Source organism: Coenobita brevimanus, chromosome 60 (assembly GCF_032717465.1).
Source record: "Coenobita brevimanus isolate Jiangsu-jjx chromosome 60, ASM3271746v2, whole genome shotgun sequence".
In the NCBI taxonomy this organism is placed as follows: Eukaryota; Metazoa; Arthropoda; class Malacostraca; order Decapoda; family Coenobitidae; genus Coenobita; species Coenobita brevimanus.
In genome coordinates, this window is record NC_137013.1 from 42,473,114 (window position 1) to 42,492,003 (window position 18,890).

Below are 18,890 nucleotides of genomic sequence, written 5' to 3' on the forward strand. Positions count from 1 at the left end.
GGGGAGAGTCCTACAAATGCTAACCACTTCACTCTTATTATAATTATTATTTTGGTACCACCAGACGATTTTTATACAAGCTGAGTTAGGTCATACCAAACCTCCTCCATTTCCAAAATGCCTCCTAATCTGAATAAAGTGTAGCAGCAGCAGCAGCAGCAGCAGCAGTAGTAGTTGTTGTTGTTTTAGTAGTAGTGCTACATAATAATAATGATAATAATAATAATAATATTAATAATAACAATAAAGCCCATGCAAAGAGGGATAACACAAGGAAACTCCCGTATCAAACATATATTTTTCTGCTACTTCTGTGTTACATCTACTGTACTACTAGTGCTACAACCAACACTGAGAGTGTACTGTACAGAGAGATGTACTGTACTTAGACTGCCTCATAGACACTGGTACAGACAAAGAATCCTTAAATCGGATATAAGGCACACTGTTGAGTATGTTAATATGGTAATAATTGTGTTCTTCATATAAGCTGTAATAAAATCAATCTATTTTTCTGCTAAACCCCGCACGCTTCTTATGGTCACCTCTGATTATCTGGATATAATCGTCTTTACTCCGTGCAGGAACTCAGCATTCTCAAGTGTACTATTTACATTTTCTTAATATGAACATTGCTTGTCTTTGTTAAATACATGGAAATTATGAAGGTATAATATGCAAAACAAACTGACGAAGGGAAAAAGTACAAATGGGGACAGATACCATGGGGTGATTTTCTTAGGTGCTCGTCTCCGTAACTTAGGTTTTCAAGCTTGTGATGGATTATTCACCCACTGTCCTAAGATACAAGGCCACCGCGTCATCCAGGTTACCACAATTACCTTCCCCTGGTGCTAGCCAAAGTTTTAAGTTTACCTACCTACCCACAAAGAGTGAACGGAAAGTGACACAAGCTGCCCACACCAGGATTCAAGCCCTTGTGCAATCGGTCTAGCGGCTATGTAGCTAGCAATGCTAACCACCAGTCGTCGTGACTGAGTGGTTAGCAATTTTGGTACATAATGAAGGGGTTAAAATTCTGATAGGCAACTTTACTCCAGGTCTGTAATGGCGATGAAATGTACAGTGGTTGTGGCTACTGCAGGATGATGATGTACTCGGGGTAGTATTCCTGGGGGTGGTACTTGACGATGACGGATGGATTTCTTGGGTCATCAGTGGAGGAGTCATAGCGGATGCCTGTGTTAGGGATGAAGGGCGGGGCAATCATAGTGACGTCCCCCTTGACGCACCGACCCACGATCACCCTCGCCACCACCACCCGCTGCGTACTCACTGGGTTGCGTTCCAAGGCTTTGCGAGCGTCAAAGTAGAAGTTACATCCACGGCCATACATCAACGAGCTGCGCCTGCCTTGGTGTTGCCAGCTAAAGTTCTCGGCACAAACCACACTAAGCAGGGTGGCATCAACTACCTGGAATAGCTGGCGCACTTCCACCGGGCCATCTCCCTCCTGAAGCTCGTTCACCCGAGTGTGGAAGTTGCGACGCAGCAGAGGGTTGTCCACTTTCTTGATCCTGATGGAGGAGAAGTGGTGTGCGATGCTGGCCAGTTGATTGACCACAGTCTGATACCTGGTGTCGAAAGTTGCCAGATCCATCAGCGTCCAAGGGCCGCTTTGAGGGGTTGCATCGCCACGCAGGTGTGGCTTGGGCCTCCTGCGCACCTGTCGCTGGCTTTGTGAGGTCAGATTAGTTTCTGTCATGATCTGAAAATCTATGGAGTAGGTGTCAATATTGCTGGGACACACGATCGTTTGACTTGAGTCCTCCTGGTATTTCTTTTCGATTTCTTCAGATGTGGTTCTGATGACGTCGTCCTCGCAGCAGTCCTCTCCGTACTCGACCCACTGACCGGCGCTGTGTTCACGGTACCAGATGAAAGTGCTGGCGGGCCATGTTTTACTTTTGTTTTTTGTGCAGAGCCTCCGCAGGTGCAGCAACCGCTCCCCAGAGACCAGCAGCATCTTGCCAAAATCTGCCGACCAAACACTGCTACCAAATAAACCAATCAGGTCCGTCCAAGAAGGCTCTACGGCACCCGACTTCAAGTATGGAAGTGTTTCGCCGTGCTGGCGGGGGTCACAGAACGCCCTCTCCAGACATCTGACCTGTGGGTAGCGCAAGTTCAGCCAGTGTTGGCTGTCCCCACTAACTTGCCAGTGGTAATGTTCAGAACAATGCAGGAGGCCACAGCCTGTGTCCTCTTCTGGGCACAGACCTATCACAGACTCCTCACAGATGGCAGGCGTCATCACGTCACCACAAGCATCATGTGACCAACTTGAGATGCCTTCATAACTGTCCGGCCCCAGAGAGGACCGACTTGATCTAATGGAGACATTAGACCCTTCTGAATTAGACGGGTCGAAATTAGGCAAATCCCTCAGAACCTTGATAATGTCAATTGGTGCCTCGTTGGGTGGGATGCCGTGTTTCATAAGCAGCCTCTGATTTAAAGGGTCTGAGAATGTGTGATTCAGGATGCAGTCACTGTCTGGGCAACTGCCCTTTCTTTTCACAAAAGTGTGGCACACATGCAGTGCTTTGCAGCTTCTATCACTACAACCACCAGTCTCGTTATAAACACGACATAGGCCAAGAAGTTCAAGAGGGCCATCAGGTGTTAGGATGCATTCCATCAGATTGTGGAGAACATCAGAGTTGAGATGGTCTAAGTAGAAGTCCTGCAGGATGCCCTGGTTGTGGCCAGTGGTCCACTCATGTCCGAGGCCACACCGCATATTGTCACAGCATCGCTCAACAAACTGTGGGCAGATGTGCAGCGCTCGACAGCTTGAGGAACAGCACCCGTTGGCTCGTGTATGGGCAGCACAGAGGTCTATTTGCGGCCGTAACTCCACCACATCATGGATGAGGCGGAAGGTGTTGTTGTAAGCGATGACAAACCTGACAAGTGCATCGCGTGAATATCCATACTCCTTGTGCAGTGTGTACTGCTCTGCACAGAAGTTTGGTTGGGAGGCCAGCACTTGAGCCAGGTTATGGGGAGCAATCCAGTCATTGATGGTTGCACTATTGACCCTTTCTTGCCTCTGCCCCAGCACTGCCTAAGGGAACACAAAAAGCCTTAGAAAAACAAGTCGTAAATCAACAAGCAAAAACAAGGGGTAAACCAGAAACAAAAGGTAAACCAATATCGTCTATCAGTGTATACCCACCTGGTAATCCGGACTGTGCGAGGTGATATGCCCTGCCAGCCCCGGCCACGCCTCAGCCACCCCCTGGGAGCGTCGTCTTCCCGCCCGAACTGACTGGAAAACATAACAAAGCAGGTTTTTCTTAGAGTCTTTAGGAGGCCCCTTATTATTATAGTTATTATTATTATTATTATCATTATTATTATTATTTATTCATTACATCATGATCATCATTATTATTATTATCCTTATCACTGATATTATTATCGTTATTATTATTATTATTCCTGTTGTTATTATTATTAGGCTATTGTTTAGAGTTGGGAAGCTCCCTGGTATACCCATGAGCAAAAATAAAGACATTAGAGTGATTCTCTCTCTCTCTCTCTCTCTCTCTCTCTCTCCTATCAGAAATAAGTTTAAACAAGAAATAAATACCAACCGGAACTCTGTCTATGCCAATGACTGTCATTCTCCCCTCCAGTTCATCTGTGGAGAAAATTAAAGTTAGTCCACTCCCTCCCTCCCTCCCTGTATCTGTTAAAACGGTATAAGTAGAAGACAAGAGAATGCTAAGATGTGCTATCCAAAATAAATCGCTAGAGAAAAGGTGCAACGAAGCATCCTGCACTCTGTTCACTTTAACTAGAACAAGAAATTCACAATAAAAAACGTTTGCTAGTCACGAAGCAGTGCCATGATAGGGATGTTGGGCCGCAGTTTCCCCTAGGAAGATAAATAATCCGTCTGGAAATAGTAAGAGGGATTGAAATAGAAAGTAGGTCCTCGGGTTGAAAGGGTTAGTGTGAGTTAGATAGAAGGTAATCTAGGTTAGATTAGATTTAAGGTGATTTAGGTTGATTAGTTTTCATTTTTAGGTAATCCAGGTTAATGTTATATAATTTCGTATTTATGTGTGCTAAGCCGACTTCGTGCCTTATTTACTCCTGCACAGTTGTTGAATTTATACATGGGCTTTATTTGCCCCTGTGCAGGGTACAACTCTCACGTGTGGGGAGGCTCCCCACATACAGCTCTTCTCAACAAGGTGGAGTCAAAAGCTTTACGTCTCATTAACTCTCCTCCTCTTACTGGCTTCCTCCAACCTCTGTCTCTTCGCCGCACTGTTGCATCTTTATCTCATTTCTATTGCTACTTCATTGGTCACTGCTCCTTTGAACTGCCTGCTTGCATCCCACCACCACTCCTGCAGGCGCGTAGCACCCGTCAAACAGCAATCGATCTCCATGAAACCCTCTAAGCCGAGTAAAATCGTCTGTCATGGCTAAAAATTTATCGAAAGAAAAATACAGAAAACATCACCTGAACTTTGGTCTACAGAGCTTCGGCGACTAAATGTTTCGTTTTGTTTCATAATTAACCGCTTAAGTTACGGTCGTTGGGGGTTATTTTTACGTCTTCAGAGGATGGAAGTTAAAATCAATAATGAGGGAAGCTTAGACTGATTGTGTAGAGGGACTGGAAAGTTTTGACGAGGGGAGCGCAGGACGTACTCCCCCTTCCGCGGTCGGATTCACACTGGCGAAGAAGGTCGCTGGCTTCCCGTTGTAGAACTGAAATCAATGACTGAGGGTGGCAGCTGTCGTGGCACTTTCTCCATGGTGATTTAGTTTGCATGTTACATCTTACTGTTCTACTGCATGTCATTTGTCGTCATCTGCCACCTGTCTGTCCATCCTGGTACGAGGCGTTTAAGAAAAATACTGTACATTGAGGTGGTTTGGCCATGTGGAGATGATGAAGAGTGTCTAAGTGTGTGACTAAGTAATAGAGTGTGTGTGAGTGAGGTGGAGAAGGGGAGAGGGGGGCAAAGACCGAGGATGAGATGGAGGGATGGAGTGGAGAGGTATATGAGAGAGGGGGGTGTAAGTTGGGGGGAGGGCAGCGTAATGGCAGGGATCAGGGCGACAGAGAGGCAATTTGTGAGGTCACCCCTTATGGGATTAAGGCGTCTGGCAATCAATAACTAGACGGATGGAATATGAGAGGGCAAAATACAGAAATAAATGGGAAGAGACGGTGGGGATCCCCCTAGGCTTACGAGAATATGGGCTCGCCTGCTGAAGGAAGTGGGTCTCGGCAGTTTCCATTTTCCATTTGCATTCTAGAGCCACGAGGCCCAGAAATTTGAGTGTTACTGGCCTGTTTCATATGATTGATGGAATATTTTAACGTTTTTCAGCCTTTCTGAGCGGTAAAGGGCGGGAAATACAGTACTGTATAGACAAAAAAAAAAAAAAAAAAAAACAATATGGCTGACGTTCTGCCGCCACTTGTTGCTACCACACAACCAAAACAACCAAAACATTGCGTTCGGATTCGTCGTATTTTTCGTCACTGACCCAAATAACGCTTTCAGAAAGAAGATGGCAATCATTTTTAAAGTGGAAAGAGAAAATGGGCATAGGTAGATAAGTTTTTAGAGCGAAAAGAGCCGCTGTTGGATTTTAAATGAAGTAATTTAAATGATTCGGCTTGACAGTGGGAATTTCCAGACGAGAAATATTGACTGTGAGGTAGCGTGTTTAGGGGTGACAAGGTATGGGGGAGAGAGAGAGAGAGAGAGAGAGAGAAAGAGAGAGAGTTGAGTGGGATGTGAGTGAGAGCAGAGAGAGGATAATAGAGGGATGGAAAGAAAAAATCCTTGAGAGATAGACAGATAGATAGATAGATCGATAGAGAGGGGGGGATACACTAAGTTACACCTAGCATTTCCTAGAACCTGACCTACATACGGGAGGTAAAGGTAAGGTGGTGCAGGAGGCGATGAGGAAGTAGACTGTGGATGAAAGAAACTCAGTACAAGAGAAGAAGAAGGAGAAGAAAAAGAAGAGAGGAGAAGGAGAAGGAAGAGGAGGAGGAAGAAGAGAAGAAGATGAAGATGATGATGATGATGATAATGATGATGATGATATTTTTATTATAATTACGGCTACAAAGTACCACCACTACTACTACTACTACTACTGCTGCTACTACTACCACTAAAGGAAAAAAAAGAATTATAGTAGCAGTAGCAGTGGTGGTAGTAGTAGTAATAGTACTGCAGTATGAGTAGTAGTAGCAGTAGTAGTTGTAGTAGTAGTAGTAGTAGTAATAGTAGTAGTAGTAGTCGTGTGAGTCGCAACAGTAGTAATAGTAGCAGCAGTCTAGTTTGGCAAAGGTGACAGTCCTTGCCCGAGTAATAGAAAATAAGAGATACCCACCTATTCTCTGCGTATCTTGAACCCCTTATGTATTATTATTACTCTTATGAGAGAGAGAGAGAGAGAGAGAGAGAGAGAGAGAGAGAGAGAGAGAGAGAGAGAGAGAACGATCTTAGCGATAGAACGAACGCGCGTATAAACACATTGATTTAGATCCTCCCCATTGTACCTCTCTCCCTCTCCCTCATTTACTCCCTCCCTCTCCCTCATCCTCCCACTTTCCTTACTCTCCCTCTTCCTCTCTTCCCTTACTCCTCCTCTCCCTGTTCCTCTCCCTCTCCCCCTCCCTTTCCTTTCCCTTCCTCTCCCTCTCTCGATATATATATATATATATATATATATATATATATATATATATATATATATATAGATATAGAGAGAGAGAGAGAGAGAGAGAGAGAGAGAGAGGGGGGGGGGTAATTCCGGAACTGCTGAGATATGAGTCAGAGGACAGAGTGGGAATATATTCTTGGAAATTCCAGTGTTCCAGGAATGAAGGGAATTTCTGGAATGACGGATGTTTTGTAGCGGCATTATTGCTATTACTACTACTACTACTACTACTGCTACTACTACTACTAGTACTACTACTGCTACTACTACTACTACAACTACTACTACTTTTACTACTACTACTACTACTACTACTAACACTATTCCTACTACTCATTATTGCCAGTATTATTATTATTATTATTAGTAGTAGTAGTAGTAATAGTAGTAGTAGTATTCTCTCTCTCTCTCTCTCCCTGTCTATCTGTCTATGTATCTATCTCCCCTACTTAAAGTAGGAAATTTAAAAACGTACCGAGAAAGAGAGAGAGAGAGAGAGAGAGAGAGAGAGAATAATTACATGTTACTGTATGATAATGTTTTGAATAATTGTACGAAAGCGAGATTCAGAATGTAAACAAAGCCTTATTCTTTGCAGGTGATGATGATGACGATGATGATGATGATGAAGATAAAGATAATAATGAAAATAATGACGAAGATGGTACTGAAAGATGGCCATGATGACAATGAAGATGATGATGATGATGATGATGACAATGACGACGACGACGACGATGATGATGATAGCAACCCATCTTTCCCACCTGCGCCCATCAACACCTTTCATATCTACCATCCACCACCAACCATCACCATCTGTCTACCCATTTCCTACCATTTTCTCATACGTCTCTCTACGTCATGTTAAATCAATTATATGAACTCCTTTGCTACGATAAATATATTGTGCGATAGGAGAGAGAGAGAGAGAGAGAGAGAGAGAGAGAGAGAGAGACTACTATATCAAGAATACGTTTTAAAAAGTAGATGATTTTTTTATCGATATATGGAGACTGTCTTTCTCTTTTCATTTCTTCTCTCTCTCTCTCTCTCTCTCTCTCTCTCTCTCTCTCTCTCTCTCTCTCTCTGTTATTCTACTTTGAGCATAGACTCAACAGTTTGTTCCCTGAGGCCCAATACTCTCACATCCCATACACTTTTATACGTCACCACTTTGACACCAATACTCACCGTCCATACTGAATCATAGCTAGGGCTGTCTTAATCAGGGCTGGGGTGATGGTATTAGTTTGTTTTTTTTTAATGAATGTCGGTTGGTCTCGTGCAGTGTCAGTAAAATCTATTGCAAATGGATTTAAATCATCTTAGTTCCCCTACCCTAGCCTGAAATTGAACTCTCGTCCTTTTGAGCAGCACACCGCTCCTCTTACCACTTGACCACCACCTCCCGTAGCAAAGGGATGATCTAGTTCCTTCATTTTCCAATTATTTTACTTCCTTCTCATTTCTCTTCTGTTGGTCCTCTCGCTGTCTCTTCCTCTGCAAAATTTAAGCCTTTTTGTGATACCTTTTTGCTCCTCAGTCCTTCCTAGATGATTCTGATTATTAGTCCAACTTTATTCCTTCCATTTTTTTTTTTTACACCAGTTTCTTCTAAAAGCGCCTAACGACAACAAATTTGTTTCTAAATAATCAATAACCACTAGAAAGAGTACTACAACAAAAGAACTGGCGGGAAATGTGATGATGGTGTTGTCTAAAGTGAATTCAAAATAATGTGATGGTGGGAAAGAGGTTAGAAATGGAACAAAAAGGGATTCAGAAGGAGGAGTTATTGAGTATGTGAACTTACGCCGAACTGAGATGGAGCCCGACAGTGGATTAGTGGACAGTGTGGAGACCGTAGGTGATAAGACTGATAAGAAGCAGAAGGAGGAAGATCAGGAAGTGCCTGGAGGTAAACACAACCCTGATACTGGACTGGATCAAGTGGGTGGGGCCTCGGAAAGACCAGACTCCGGAGCGGGCGAAGACAAAGACGTGGACGGGGCTAACGGAAACCTGGAAAATGGACTGGATGTGGAAAAGAAGCTGACTGGAACCAGTCTAAATCCTGGCAAAGGATCGGATGACAAAGATTTAGGCGGGGCGAATGGAAGCCTGGAAAATGGACTGGATGCAAGAAAGAAACTGGTCGAAGCTATTTTTAGTCAAAGCATCAGACTAGACAATGACAAGCAAGTAGGCGACATAGGACCAGATGACGAAGAAGTAGGCACGGAGAACGGAAATCTGGAAAGCGGACTGAACGATGACAAGGCTCTCGGGAGAAAGACCCTGGACGAGGTGCTGGAGTGGGCAGACCAGCGGAGATCCTACGAGCGCATCCTGGTGTGGGGGTTCGTGGTGCCGGTGTGCCTGTGGATGCCCTGCTGCTACCTCAACGTCCTTCTGATGATCTACCTCCCCCCGACCCAGTGCACGCTGCCCCCGCCCCCGCCCTACTTCTCGCACGATGCATGGAGGAGCTTCATCACTCCCCGGTAAGAGACGTGGTGGGAGGGGGTGATATAGGTGGGATATGAGACGCTGGGTAGGGATGGGATGATCTGACAGCTGAAGGAAGGAGTGGAAAAGGACTGTGAGATGCTGGGTAAGGATGGAATCAGTTGAGAGGTGATAGAATGAGAATAAATGTTCTGAGAGGTGTCAGGCCAATGGAATGAATGGAATGAAGAGTGAATCAGAGGACGCCGGCATGGGATGGGGTGGATTCTGTCAAAGCAATGCCAGGGTGAGATGGAATGGTACAAAATAACACTGGGATGAGACGAAGTGAGTCAAAGTATTCTCTGGGAAATATATCAAGGGGTGCTAGAGTGAGATGTAATGAATCAAAGTAATTCTGGGGTGGGATGGAACGAATCAAAGTAATTCTGGATAAGATGTAGTACACTTTAAAACTCTTTACAATTCCAGGGACCCGTCCGGCCAGTTCAGCTCCTGCCAGCTATACGACTACCCCACTGCGCTCCGCCTCACTCCACATGACCTCGACTTAAGTCACCGGAGGTACAGCCCGGTGCATCCCACTCCCTCGCAGAAGTACAGCCCTCAGGAAATTGAACCGCTGAAGTATGGCCACCAGAATTTCGACCCTCAGAGTATCAGCCCCGAGAATGTTGGCTCCAAGGAGCTCAGTCGTCAGAAACGCAACACTCAGAATTATCCGTGGATGTTTGAGCCTCAAAAGGACGCCCCTCAAGAGAACGGGTCCAGAGAAAATAACCCCTTGCTTAATACCACCAAAGGTGACCCAGGGGAGGACGAACACAGGCCAAAATCAGAGAAGAAAACAGCAAAGAAGACCACAGGACATGAATACTTTCCTCAAAAAGCTGTCCCTCAGGAGAACGAGCTATTAAGAGAAGAACCCATGCTTACCAACACCAAGGACAACCCTGGGGAGGAAGTACACATGCAGAACATGAAGAGGAAGACGGTGGACGAGGAGCATGTCCCTCAGAAAGATACCCATCAGGACTACACCCCTCGGAGAGATGCCCATCAGGAATCTGGAGGTGGAGAATCTGATCCCTTGCTTAATACCACCATGAGCGCCCCTAGAGAAGATGACCACACAGAACTGGAGAAGAAGACTGCAGACCAAGGACACGAACCTCAGATGCATAATCAAAGCCGCAAAGAAACCCCGATGGAATCATACATAAGAGCGGCTTTGGCTTGGCAAGACCTTCACCCTGGCAGCCTCCCAAACAACTATACGACAGGTGAGTGGGGAGGGTGAGGGGAGTCTGGAGGTGAGAGAGAGAGAGAGAGAGAGAGAGAGAGAGAGAGAGAGAGAATGATTGTTACAGCAAATACACGATGGAGAAGTGGTAAAACAGTAAAAAACTCAAACAAAACAAATATAAATAAATGAGACACCAAAAACACAGCCAAAGTATGCCAGCTGCATCCATTTCCCAGGCTGCGTCTTTGGCTACGACATCGACCACACCTACGTGACGGAAACGATGGCCACGGAGTTCAAGTGGGTCTGTGGAGATGCGACGCCTATCCAGCACGTCCTCCACGCCGCCATGCTGGGAAATCTGTTCGGCTGTATCATTTTTGGAGCGCTGGCTGACAGGTACAGTGCCAAAGACGCAACCGGTATGAGCAATCGGATGTGTGATTCTTTCTTCTTCCAGTTCACTACAGCAACAGTAATTGCAACAGCAACAACAACAACAACTACTACTACTACTACGACTTCTACTACTGCTACTACTACTGCTACTACTACTACTACTACTACTGCTGCTACTACTATTACTACTGCTACTACTACTACCAATGCTGTCGTTGCTGCTGCTACTGCTAATACTATTACTACTACAGTAGTAGTAGTAGTAGTAGTAGTAGTAGTAGGCCTACTAGTTGGTGTTTCGTATCCATTTTCTCTTTTAGGATGTACGTAGCAGAAAATGAGGTTTGAATGGAAAGTGACTGATTATAATACTTATTGTTGTTAAGGTAGACACAGTGCTCTTGTGAGTGCTTTTATTTCACCATTCCACGAGAAAGAAATAATAAAAAAAAGTATCCAAAACCCAGTGAGTAAATGTAAAGTTTTCCCTAATGCTACCTTCCTCTCTCTCTCTCTCTCTCTCTCTCTCTCTGTCTCCACAGATTCGGACGCCGTTTAGTGTTCGTGTTGATAGCAGTGGAGGGGGCCATACTGGGAGTCGTGTTCGTATACGTAAGACGACACTGGCTTCTGCTTATAGTTCGATTCATGGTTTCTCTCGGAATTCCCGCCATGTATCATATCGTCATTATTACAGGTGAGGAGCTTTTTTTTTTTTTTTTTTTTTTTTTTTAGGTTTACTCTAGAAATGGCGTTTATCTATTAGTTTACCCCTAAAATGGTGTTTGATGTCACGAATATGCATACGTACAGACACATATGCACACAAAACATATACAAGATATTTACACACACACACACACACACACACACACACACACACACACACACACACATTTTTGAAACTCCCCCTTTTTATTAATGAAGGACTCGCCTCAGGTTCAAGCAGCATTTTATAGATACGCAAGCAAATCACTGCACCTTAGTCTCACAGCCAGAACACTCCTTCTCCTACTTCGTGTTTTTCATTATTCCCCTCAGTTTACTATTACTGCTTCTACTACTACTACTACTTCTTGTCTCCTCCTTGGTAGAGCTAGCACAGGTTAGTGAGAGCATGGTGGGCTGGCGGCTTTCCTGAGATCTCACACGTCAAAAAACTCTCACAATTTCTCACTGCATCTCTCCATTTCTCCATCTCTCCCTCACAGCACTAGAGCAGGTTGGTGAGAGTCGTCGTGGGCTAGTGACCTGCCTCAGTTCCGTGTGTTATTCCCTTGGCCAGTGTCTTCTCGCCCTGCTCGCCTGGGCTACGGCTACCTGGAGACACCTGGGGCTGCTTACCTCCCTACCCGCACTCCTGGCACCCCTGTATTTGTGGTACTGTATTATTATTATTATTATTATTATTATTATTATTATTATTACTATTCTTTATAGCTGTTTGCCGATATCGCTTGTGAAATTTGCGGTCGTATGCTTAAACCGCAAATCGCAAAGCGGAGTGCAAACCCCAAATTTCCGACAGTCATTTAAGGAACACCTGTGGTTATTACGTATAGTTAGCCTGCATCCCATAGTACACAGTGCAGTTAGCAGGCATACAGGAAGGCCATGTTCCACCTTCATCATGTGCTGTAGAAATTATCGTAAAAAGTAAATACTTAGAAAAGTTGACGAAAAACCCAGAGCAGCATCAGTGGCCTCAAGTTATGCAGAAGAGGACTGTGGTTAAACGCCTTATGGTTTTTGCCCCTTTCTTGCCTTCCATTTTTAACAGTCTCAGTTTATCTCTCATTGTCTGTAATTATCTCTCACTATCTTTATTTTATCTCTCGCTATCTCTATTCTGTCTCACTATAGTTTATCTCTCTGTCTCTGTTTTATCTCTCACTATCTCTGTCTTATCTCTCACTATCTCTATCTTATCTCTCACTATCTCTATCTTATCTCACATCGTCAGCGTGGTGGAGGAGTCACCGAGATGGCTGCTAGCAAGGGGGCGTGTGGAGGAGGCGGGCAGGGTGGTGGAGAGAGTGGCCAGGCGCAATCACTCCACGCCACCCTCCCTCATGGCCATCACTACTACGCTGAGGAAGGTAGGAAGGAAGGAGGGAGGGATGGGAGGAAGCAAGGAAGGAAGGAGGGATGGGAGGTAAGAAGGTAAGAAGGAGGGAAGGAAGGAAGGAGGGATGGGAGGAAGGAAGGAAGGAAGGAAGGAACGGAGGGATGGAAAGGATGGGAGGAAGGAAGGAAGGAAGGTAAAAAGGAGGAAGAAAAGAAGGAGGGATGGGAGCAAGAAAAGAGGGATGGGAGGAAGGAAGGAGGAAAGGAAAGAGGGATGGGAGGAAGGAAGGAAGGAAGGAAGGTAAGAAGGAAGGAGGAAATGAGGGAGGGATGGGAGGAAGGAAGGAAGGAAGTAGGGATGGGAGGAAGGAGGGAAGGAAAGAGGGATGGGAGGAAGGAAGGTAAGAATGGATGAATGAAAAGGAACGAAGGCGCGAAAGAAGGAAAAAGGGAAAAAAAAGAAAGCTCTAACTAATGAAGGAAGGGGTGAAGGAAGGGAAGGAAGGAAGGAAGAGAGAGAAAGGAAGTAAGGAAACAGACGGAGGGAACTCAGAAGGATAAGGAGCAAAAAAGGAAGGAGAAGAAAAAAAGAAGTAAGGAAGAAAAGAAGGAAGGAAGAGAGGGAGAAGGGAAGGAAGGATGGAAGGAGAGAAGAAAGCGAGGAAGGAAGGAAGGAAGGAGGGAGAGGAGGAAAAGAGGAAGGAGAGAAGGCAGCCTGCAGTCTTAATAAAGGTCATGTGAAGTATTCTGTAAACAGACAAACACAGAGACAAACAGGTGTATGAGTTTTGCTGTGTTACTGTTGCTTGTTTGACGAATATTTACGCGCGCGCACACACACACACACACACACACACACACACACAGGGAGAGAGAGAGAGAGAGAGTTAAAGTTAAGTGATTTATGATGTAGTATTAATCATTCGCATCATCATTATTAGTATTGGTATTAGTATTAGTATTATCATAATTTTTAGCAGATGTTAAATAATTAACATCTCTTCCTTCCCTTCTCTTTCTCTCTCTCTCTCTCTCTCTCTCTCTCTCTCTCTCTCTCTCTCTCTCTCTCTCTCTCTCTCACTCTTTCTCTCTCTCTCTCTCTCAACAGGTCAGCCAGCCACAGAACACCGGAGGAAGAGGAGGGTGTAGGAGAGCCAAAGGAATATTTAAATTTGTGGCCAAGTATCCGAAGCTGTCGTTCCGTACGGCGCTGGTGACCGTGTGCTGGTGAGTTAAAGAGAGAGAGAGAGAGAGAGAGAGAGAGAGAGAGAGAGAGAATAATCACCCTGTCATTGTAATTAGAACTATTCATTATTCTATTAATTTTTGAGTAAGTGATTAACAAGAGAGAGAGAGAGAGAGAGAGAGAGAGAGAGAGAGAGAGAGAGAGCTCCCTTCCCTTACCAGCCAGTGACTTGGCTTCTTAGTTAATGCAAGAACTGGCTCTGCTCTGGGGACTCCTTAACCACCACAGCTACCACCACAACACCAAAACTACCACCACAGCTACCAAAACTACAACCACAACCACCAAAACAACCACCAAAACAACCACCACAACTACCACCACAGCTACCGCAATCCCTCTCTACCAACAGGACGGTAACGCTCATGACCTACTTCACCTCCACCATGCGCTACCCGTACGTGCTCTCCAATCCTTACCTGGGCTGGTTTTGTTCGACTGTCATGGAGATCCCGGCAAACCTCCTCCTACCCGTCCTCCTGCCTCGCTGTGGAAGGCGCACCCTCCACGCCGGCGTCATGGGCCTCTGTTCTCTCTCCCTGCTGGTTCCTGCGATTGTCATGGCTGCAGGTGGGTAAGATCCGGGATTAGGACGGAATGGGAGAAAGTGTGATAATTTTTGGCTTAGGTCATCTAGGACTGAGATGCTATTGGAATGAGAGAGAGTGTGGAAATATTTAGTTTGGCTTGGCTCAGGATAGGTTAGGTTATTTCTACAGGTGGGTAAGATCCGGGATTGGGACAGCGAGGTTAGTTTAAGTCAGAACAGGAATGGGACGGCTTTGGGGATGGGAGAAGGTGTGGCTATGTTTGGTTTGGTCAGGCCTGGGATAGGAAAGTTTTCTTCTATTTCGGTGTGGAAGACGCTCTCTCTCTCTCTCTCTCTCTCTCTCTCTCTCTCTCTCTCTCTCTTTCTCTCCTGGTGGGTAGATTCAGGGGTAGATGACCAGCCTACTTCCCCTGGGGGTATTATATCACCCAAACATTTCCAGTCGCCTCTTGGGGATCGAACGAACGTGAGGTCTTCAGTCAGAGTAACCACTAGACCAACAGAGAGAGAGAGAGAGAGAGAGAGAGAGAGATGTGAAAATGAAAGTGAGGTGAAGTGTCAAAGGGAAGTGTGTGGGAGTTTGTGTGTGTGTGTGTGTGTGTGTGTGTGTACGTTTCTTTGTTTCTTTGGTTCACTTTCTGCCTTCTTCTATCCTTCCTACCTTTTTCTTTCCTTCTTTCCCTTCCTCTTTCCTTTATTTCTTCCTCCCTCTCCCTCCCTCCCTCCCTCCTTCCCTCTTTCCTTCTCGCATTCTTTCTTTTCTCCTTCCCTTCCTTCTTTCATTTTCACCTTCTCTTTTTCCTTCCTGCCTTCCATCCTTAGCTCCTTCCTTTCTTCCTCCCTCCCTCCCTTCTTCCTTCCTCCCTCCTTCCTTCCTTCCATCCTTCCTTCAAACAATATGCGAAGAATGTCTTTGATTTCCATTTCCTAACTTTGGAATGAGGGAGGGAGGAAAACAGGGAGGGAAGGAGGGAGAGAGGGAGGAAAAGGGGGAGGGAGGGAGGGAGGGAAAGAGGGAGTGAGGAAGGATGGAAGAGATTAGGGAGGAAGGAGATGGAGGGAGCGAGAGGAGAGAAGGGGGAGAAAAAAGAGAGGAAAGACCAGAGAAAAGGAAGGAGGGGAAGAAGAGGAGAGAGAGAGAGAGAGAGAGAGAGAGAGAGAGAGAGAGAGAGAGAGAGAGAGAGAGAGAGAGAGAGAGAGAGGAGAGGAGAATGAAGGAAAGAAAAACAGAATATAAGTGAGTGACTGAGGGAGGGAGGGAGGAGGGGGAGCGGAAGGGGGGAGAGAGAGTCATACGTAAAACGGAAAGCGATATGAATATCTGAGAGAGAGAGAGAGAGAGAGAGAGAGAGAGAGAGAGAGAGATTAAAGTCAGTACCTTATTACCTTTTCCTCTTAAAATGATACTTTATTGAGGATTGGGTACGGATGGGGGAGGGGGAGAGGTAGTCTCTCTCTCTCTCTCTCTCTCTCTCCTCCATCAAGTGACTGACATTGATAATATTAGTGAGAGGGTGTGAGTGACAGGTCGTTTGCTCTCTCTCTCTCTCTCTCTCTCTCTCTCTATCTCTCTCTCTCTCTCTCTCTCTCTCTCTCTCTCTCTCTCTCTCTCTCTCTTTCACTCCATTTCGAACCTGATAAAGTTACATCAATTTCATCACGCCTTACATTACATCCAACGCCTCTCTCCTCCCCCTCCCTCCCACTTCATTTCCACCTCCTCAAACTAACCCCTTCCCTCTCCCTCCTTCTCCCCACCCCTCCCCCTCCTCCTAACCCCTTCTCTCCCCCCCAGGGTACGACACCATGCAGCAGGGGGCGGCGTGGGGGGCGCTGGGAGGTAAATTCTGCACATCCCTCACGTTCCTCATCGTCTACCTCCAAGCCGCTGAACTCCACCCGACTCCCGTTAGAAGTGTGGCGACCGGCTTGGCTTCTCTCGTGGCTTTCTCCGTCAATGTGTTCTCCCCGGCGCTGCTGGCTTTGGTGAGGAGGGGAAGGGGAAGGCTGAGACGCAAGAGAGAGGGAGCGGGGGAAGGAGGGGGAATGGGGGGTAGGAAAGAGGGAGGGAAAGCTTAAATACAATGGGCAGAGTTAGCAAATAATAAAGATGTATGGCCAGCGGATTGTTTTTTTTTTTTTCTTGATGGCTTTCTCTGTCAGTGTGTTCTCTCCGGCACTCCTGGCTTTGGTGAGGAGGAGGATAGAGTGTGTAGGGATGAGGAGAGAGACAGAAAAGGAAGGCGGCGTACAGGAAGAGAGGTGGAGAGATAGAAAATGTAATTTGGGAGGCCCGAGTTAGTAGAGAAAAAAGTGTGTCGAATAAATTATATTTTATCGTGGCTTTCTCCCTCACCGTGCTCTCCCCTGTCCTCCTGGCTTTCGGGAGAAGAATGGTGAAGTATAGAGATGAGAAAAGAGATAAAGGAAGGAGGAACGTAGGACAAGGAGAGAAATTGAGGGAGAACTGAAATATGTATATATATCTATATCTATCTATCTATCTATCTATCTATATATTACATACATATGTGGCGGTTGAATTGGTTTCTCTCTTTTCTTTTTTCCTGTGTCAGAGAGAGAGAAGGGAAGTGCAGTTTTAAAAGGTCGAGTTGGAAGATGAAAAACCATCATCTAAACTCTATTCATTGTCTGTTTTTTTCAGTGTTTCCTAACTTTCCTCCCCCGCACTCTTGGCCTTGTTGAGGAGAAGCATAGGGTACTGAGGGATGAGGAGATGGATAGAAAATAGGTGGATTGAGGACAGGGAGAGAGGGAAGAGGAAACGAAGTGTCAAAACAGGGGGCCGAGTTGGTGAGAAAAAGGTGTATGAAAGGGATTAGGTTTTTGGAGCGACATCGTTTTGTTGAGGACGAGGGTAGGACTGAGACATAGGGGAGAGGGGAGGGAGGGACAGAAGGGGGATGGAGGGGAAGAGAGAGAGACAGAAGGGGGATGGAGGGATGGAGGGACGGAGGGAGAATGGGAGTGAGAGAGAGAGAGAGAGGGAGGAAGGAAGAGGAAGTATGTATCTAAGAGGTCCAAGCTAGTGAGAGTTTAAATATGGCAAGGGAATTTTTTTTTTTTTTTTTTTTTTACTTTTATTGGATCGATTGGCTTTAGTGAGGGTTCGGGGGAGGGGGGAGGGGTGCCGGAGGAGCTGGGGAGGGAGGGAGGGAGGGGAGGGAGGGAAGGGGAGAAGATTAAGGGAAGGAAAGGGTGGGATGGAAGCGAGTGAGGGATTGAAGTGTGATCCCTTTGATGATTTCGTCTTGAATGTTACCATCTCCCTTGATCTTGTAAAGAGAAGATGGAGGGGGAGAATGAGAAAAAGATGACAAGATATAAATGAAAAACGAAGGAAGGAAGGGCGAAGGAAGTAAAAAATGAGGGAGTGAAGGAGCGAAGGAATTGGTCTCTTGCCGGGCTTACCTTCACTGTCAGGACCAGAGGAGTTAACCCTCATTCAGCTGAAGGAAGGAAGGAAGGAAAGAAGGAAGGAGGGAGGGAAGAAATAAAAGAAGAGAATGGGAGACCATGATTGACGAACGGAAGTAGGAAACGAGAGAGAGAGAGAGAGAAAGAGAGAGAGAGAGAGAGAGAGAGAGAGAGAGAGAGAGAGAGATAGAGCAAAAAATAACCAAGCTGTGTAAAGGTAGGTCTATCTCTACGTGTCTGGAGTGAGAGAGTGAGTGAGATTGAGCAGAAGGAGAGGGAGGGAGGGGGGAAGGGGGTAGAGAGGGAGGAAGGAGAATATCTTAAGCCAGGAGTACGAGCGGGTAGGAGGGAGAAAGGGAAGAGGGAGGGAGAGAGGGGGAGGAGGGAGAGGAAGAGGTGAAAGGGGGAAGGGAGGGAAAGGAGAAACGAAGAGGGAGAGGACATCTATCTAACTATCCATCTATCTATCTTTCCATCTATCTATCTATCATCTATCTATCTATCTATCTATCTATTTCACAGGAGCCTGCCTGGAAAAGCTACCTCGTTCTTGGCATCATCGCGGCCATCGGTTCCCTCTGCGCGGCCCTCCTACCAGAAACTTCAGGCAAACCGCTACCACAGACGCTGCTGCAGGCGGAGAATTTCAGCAGAAGGAGGAGCAGAGGCAGGGGAAGGAGCAGCAGGAGGGAGGAGGAGAGGAAGAGGAGCAGCAGGAAGGAGGGAGAGAG

General features: G+C 46.0%; 2 protein-coding genes across 2 annotated transcripts in view; one reads left to right on the forward strand and one right to left on the reverse strand.

Moving 5' to 3' along the window:
- Window positions 1-1,096: 1,096 nt before the first annotated feature.
- On the reverse strand, window positions 1,097-4,802 carry LOC145403410 (protein mono-ADP-ribosyltransferase PARP12-like). Its single transcript, XM_080275190.1, has 3 exons — window positions 4,722-4,802; window positions 3,203-3,295; window positions 1,097-3,091 (listed from the first exon to the last, which is right to left on the reverse strand). The coding sequence occupies exons 1-3, from the start codon at window positions 4,800-4,802 to the stop codon at window positions 1,097-1,099; spliced, it is 2,169 nt and encodes a 722-aa protein (XP_080131316.1).
- A 3,766-nt stretch (window positions 4,803-8,568) lies between these two features.
- LOC145403411 (uncharacterized) overlaps window positions 8,569-18,890 on the forward strand; it is an 18,534-nt gene continuing 8,212 nt past the window's right edge. The window contains exons 1-10 of the mRNA XM_080275191.1: window positions 8,569-9,248; window positions 9,685-10,496; window positions 10,696-10,858; window positions 11,401-11,555; window positions 12,070-12,238; window positions 12,822-12,957; window positions 14,034-14,152; window positions 14,524-14,741; window positions 16,517-16,707; window positions 18,682-18,826. Of these exons, the coding sequence (XP_080131317.1) occupies window positions 8,569-9,248; window positions 9,685-10,496; window positions 10,696-10,858; window positions 11,401-11,555; window positions 12,070-12,238; window positions 12,822-12,957; window positions 14,034-14,152; window positions 14,524-14,741; window positions 16,517-16,707; window positions 18,682-18,826 (2,788 nt within the window). The remainder of the gene's footprint in view (window positions 9,249-9,684; window positions 10,497-10,695; window positions 10,859-11,400; window positions 11,556-12,069; window positions 12,239-12,821; window positions 12,958-14,033; window positions 14,153-14,523; window positions 14,742-16,516; window positions 16,708-18,681; window positions 18,827-18,890) is intronic.

Bases quoted from the DNA above. Each gene is read 5' to 3' on its own strand.
- LOC145403410 (XM_080275190.1), bottom strand. From the start codon at position 4,802: ATGGAGAAAGTGCCACGACAGCTGCCACCCTCAGTCATTGATTTCAGT. The intron at 3,296-4,721 runs GTGTGAATCCGA...TATGTTTTCCAG, and splicing joins GCCAGCGACCTTCTTCGCCA to TCAGTTCGGGCGGGAAGACG. The intron at 3,092-3,202 runs GTGGGTATACAC...GTGTTCCCTTAG, and splicing joins CGCACAGTCCGGATTACCAG to GCAGTGCTGGGGCAGAGGCA.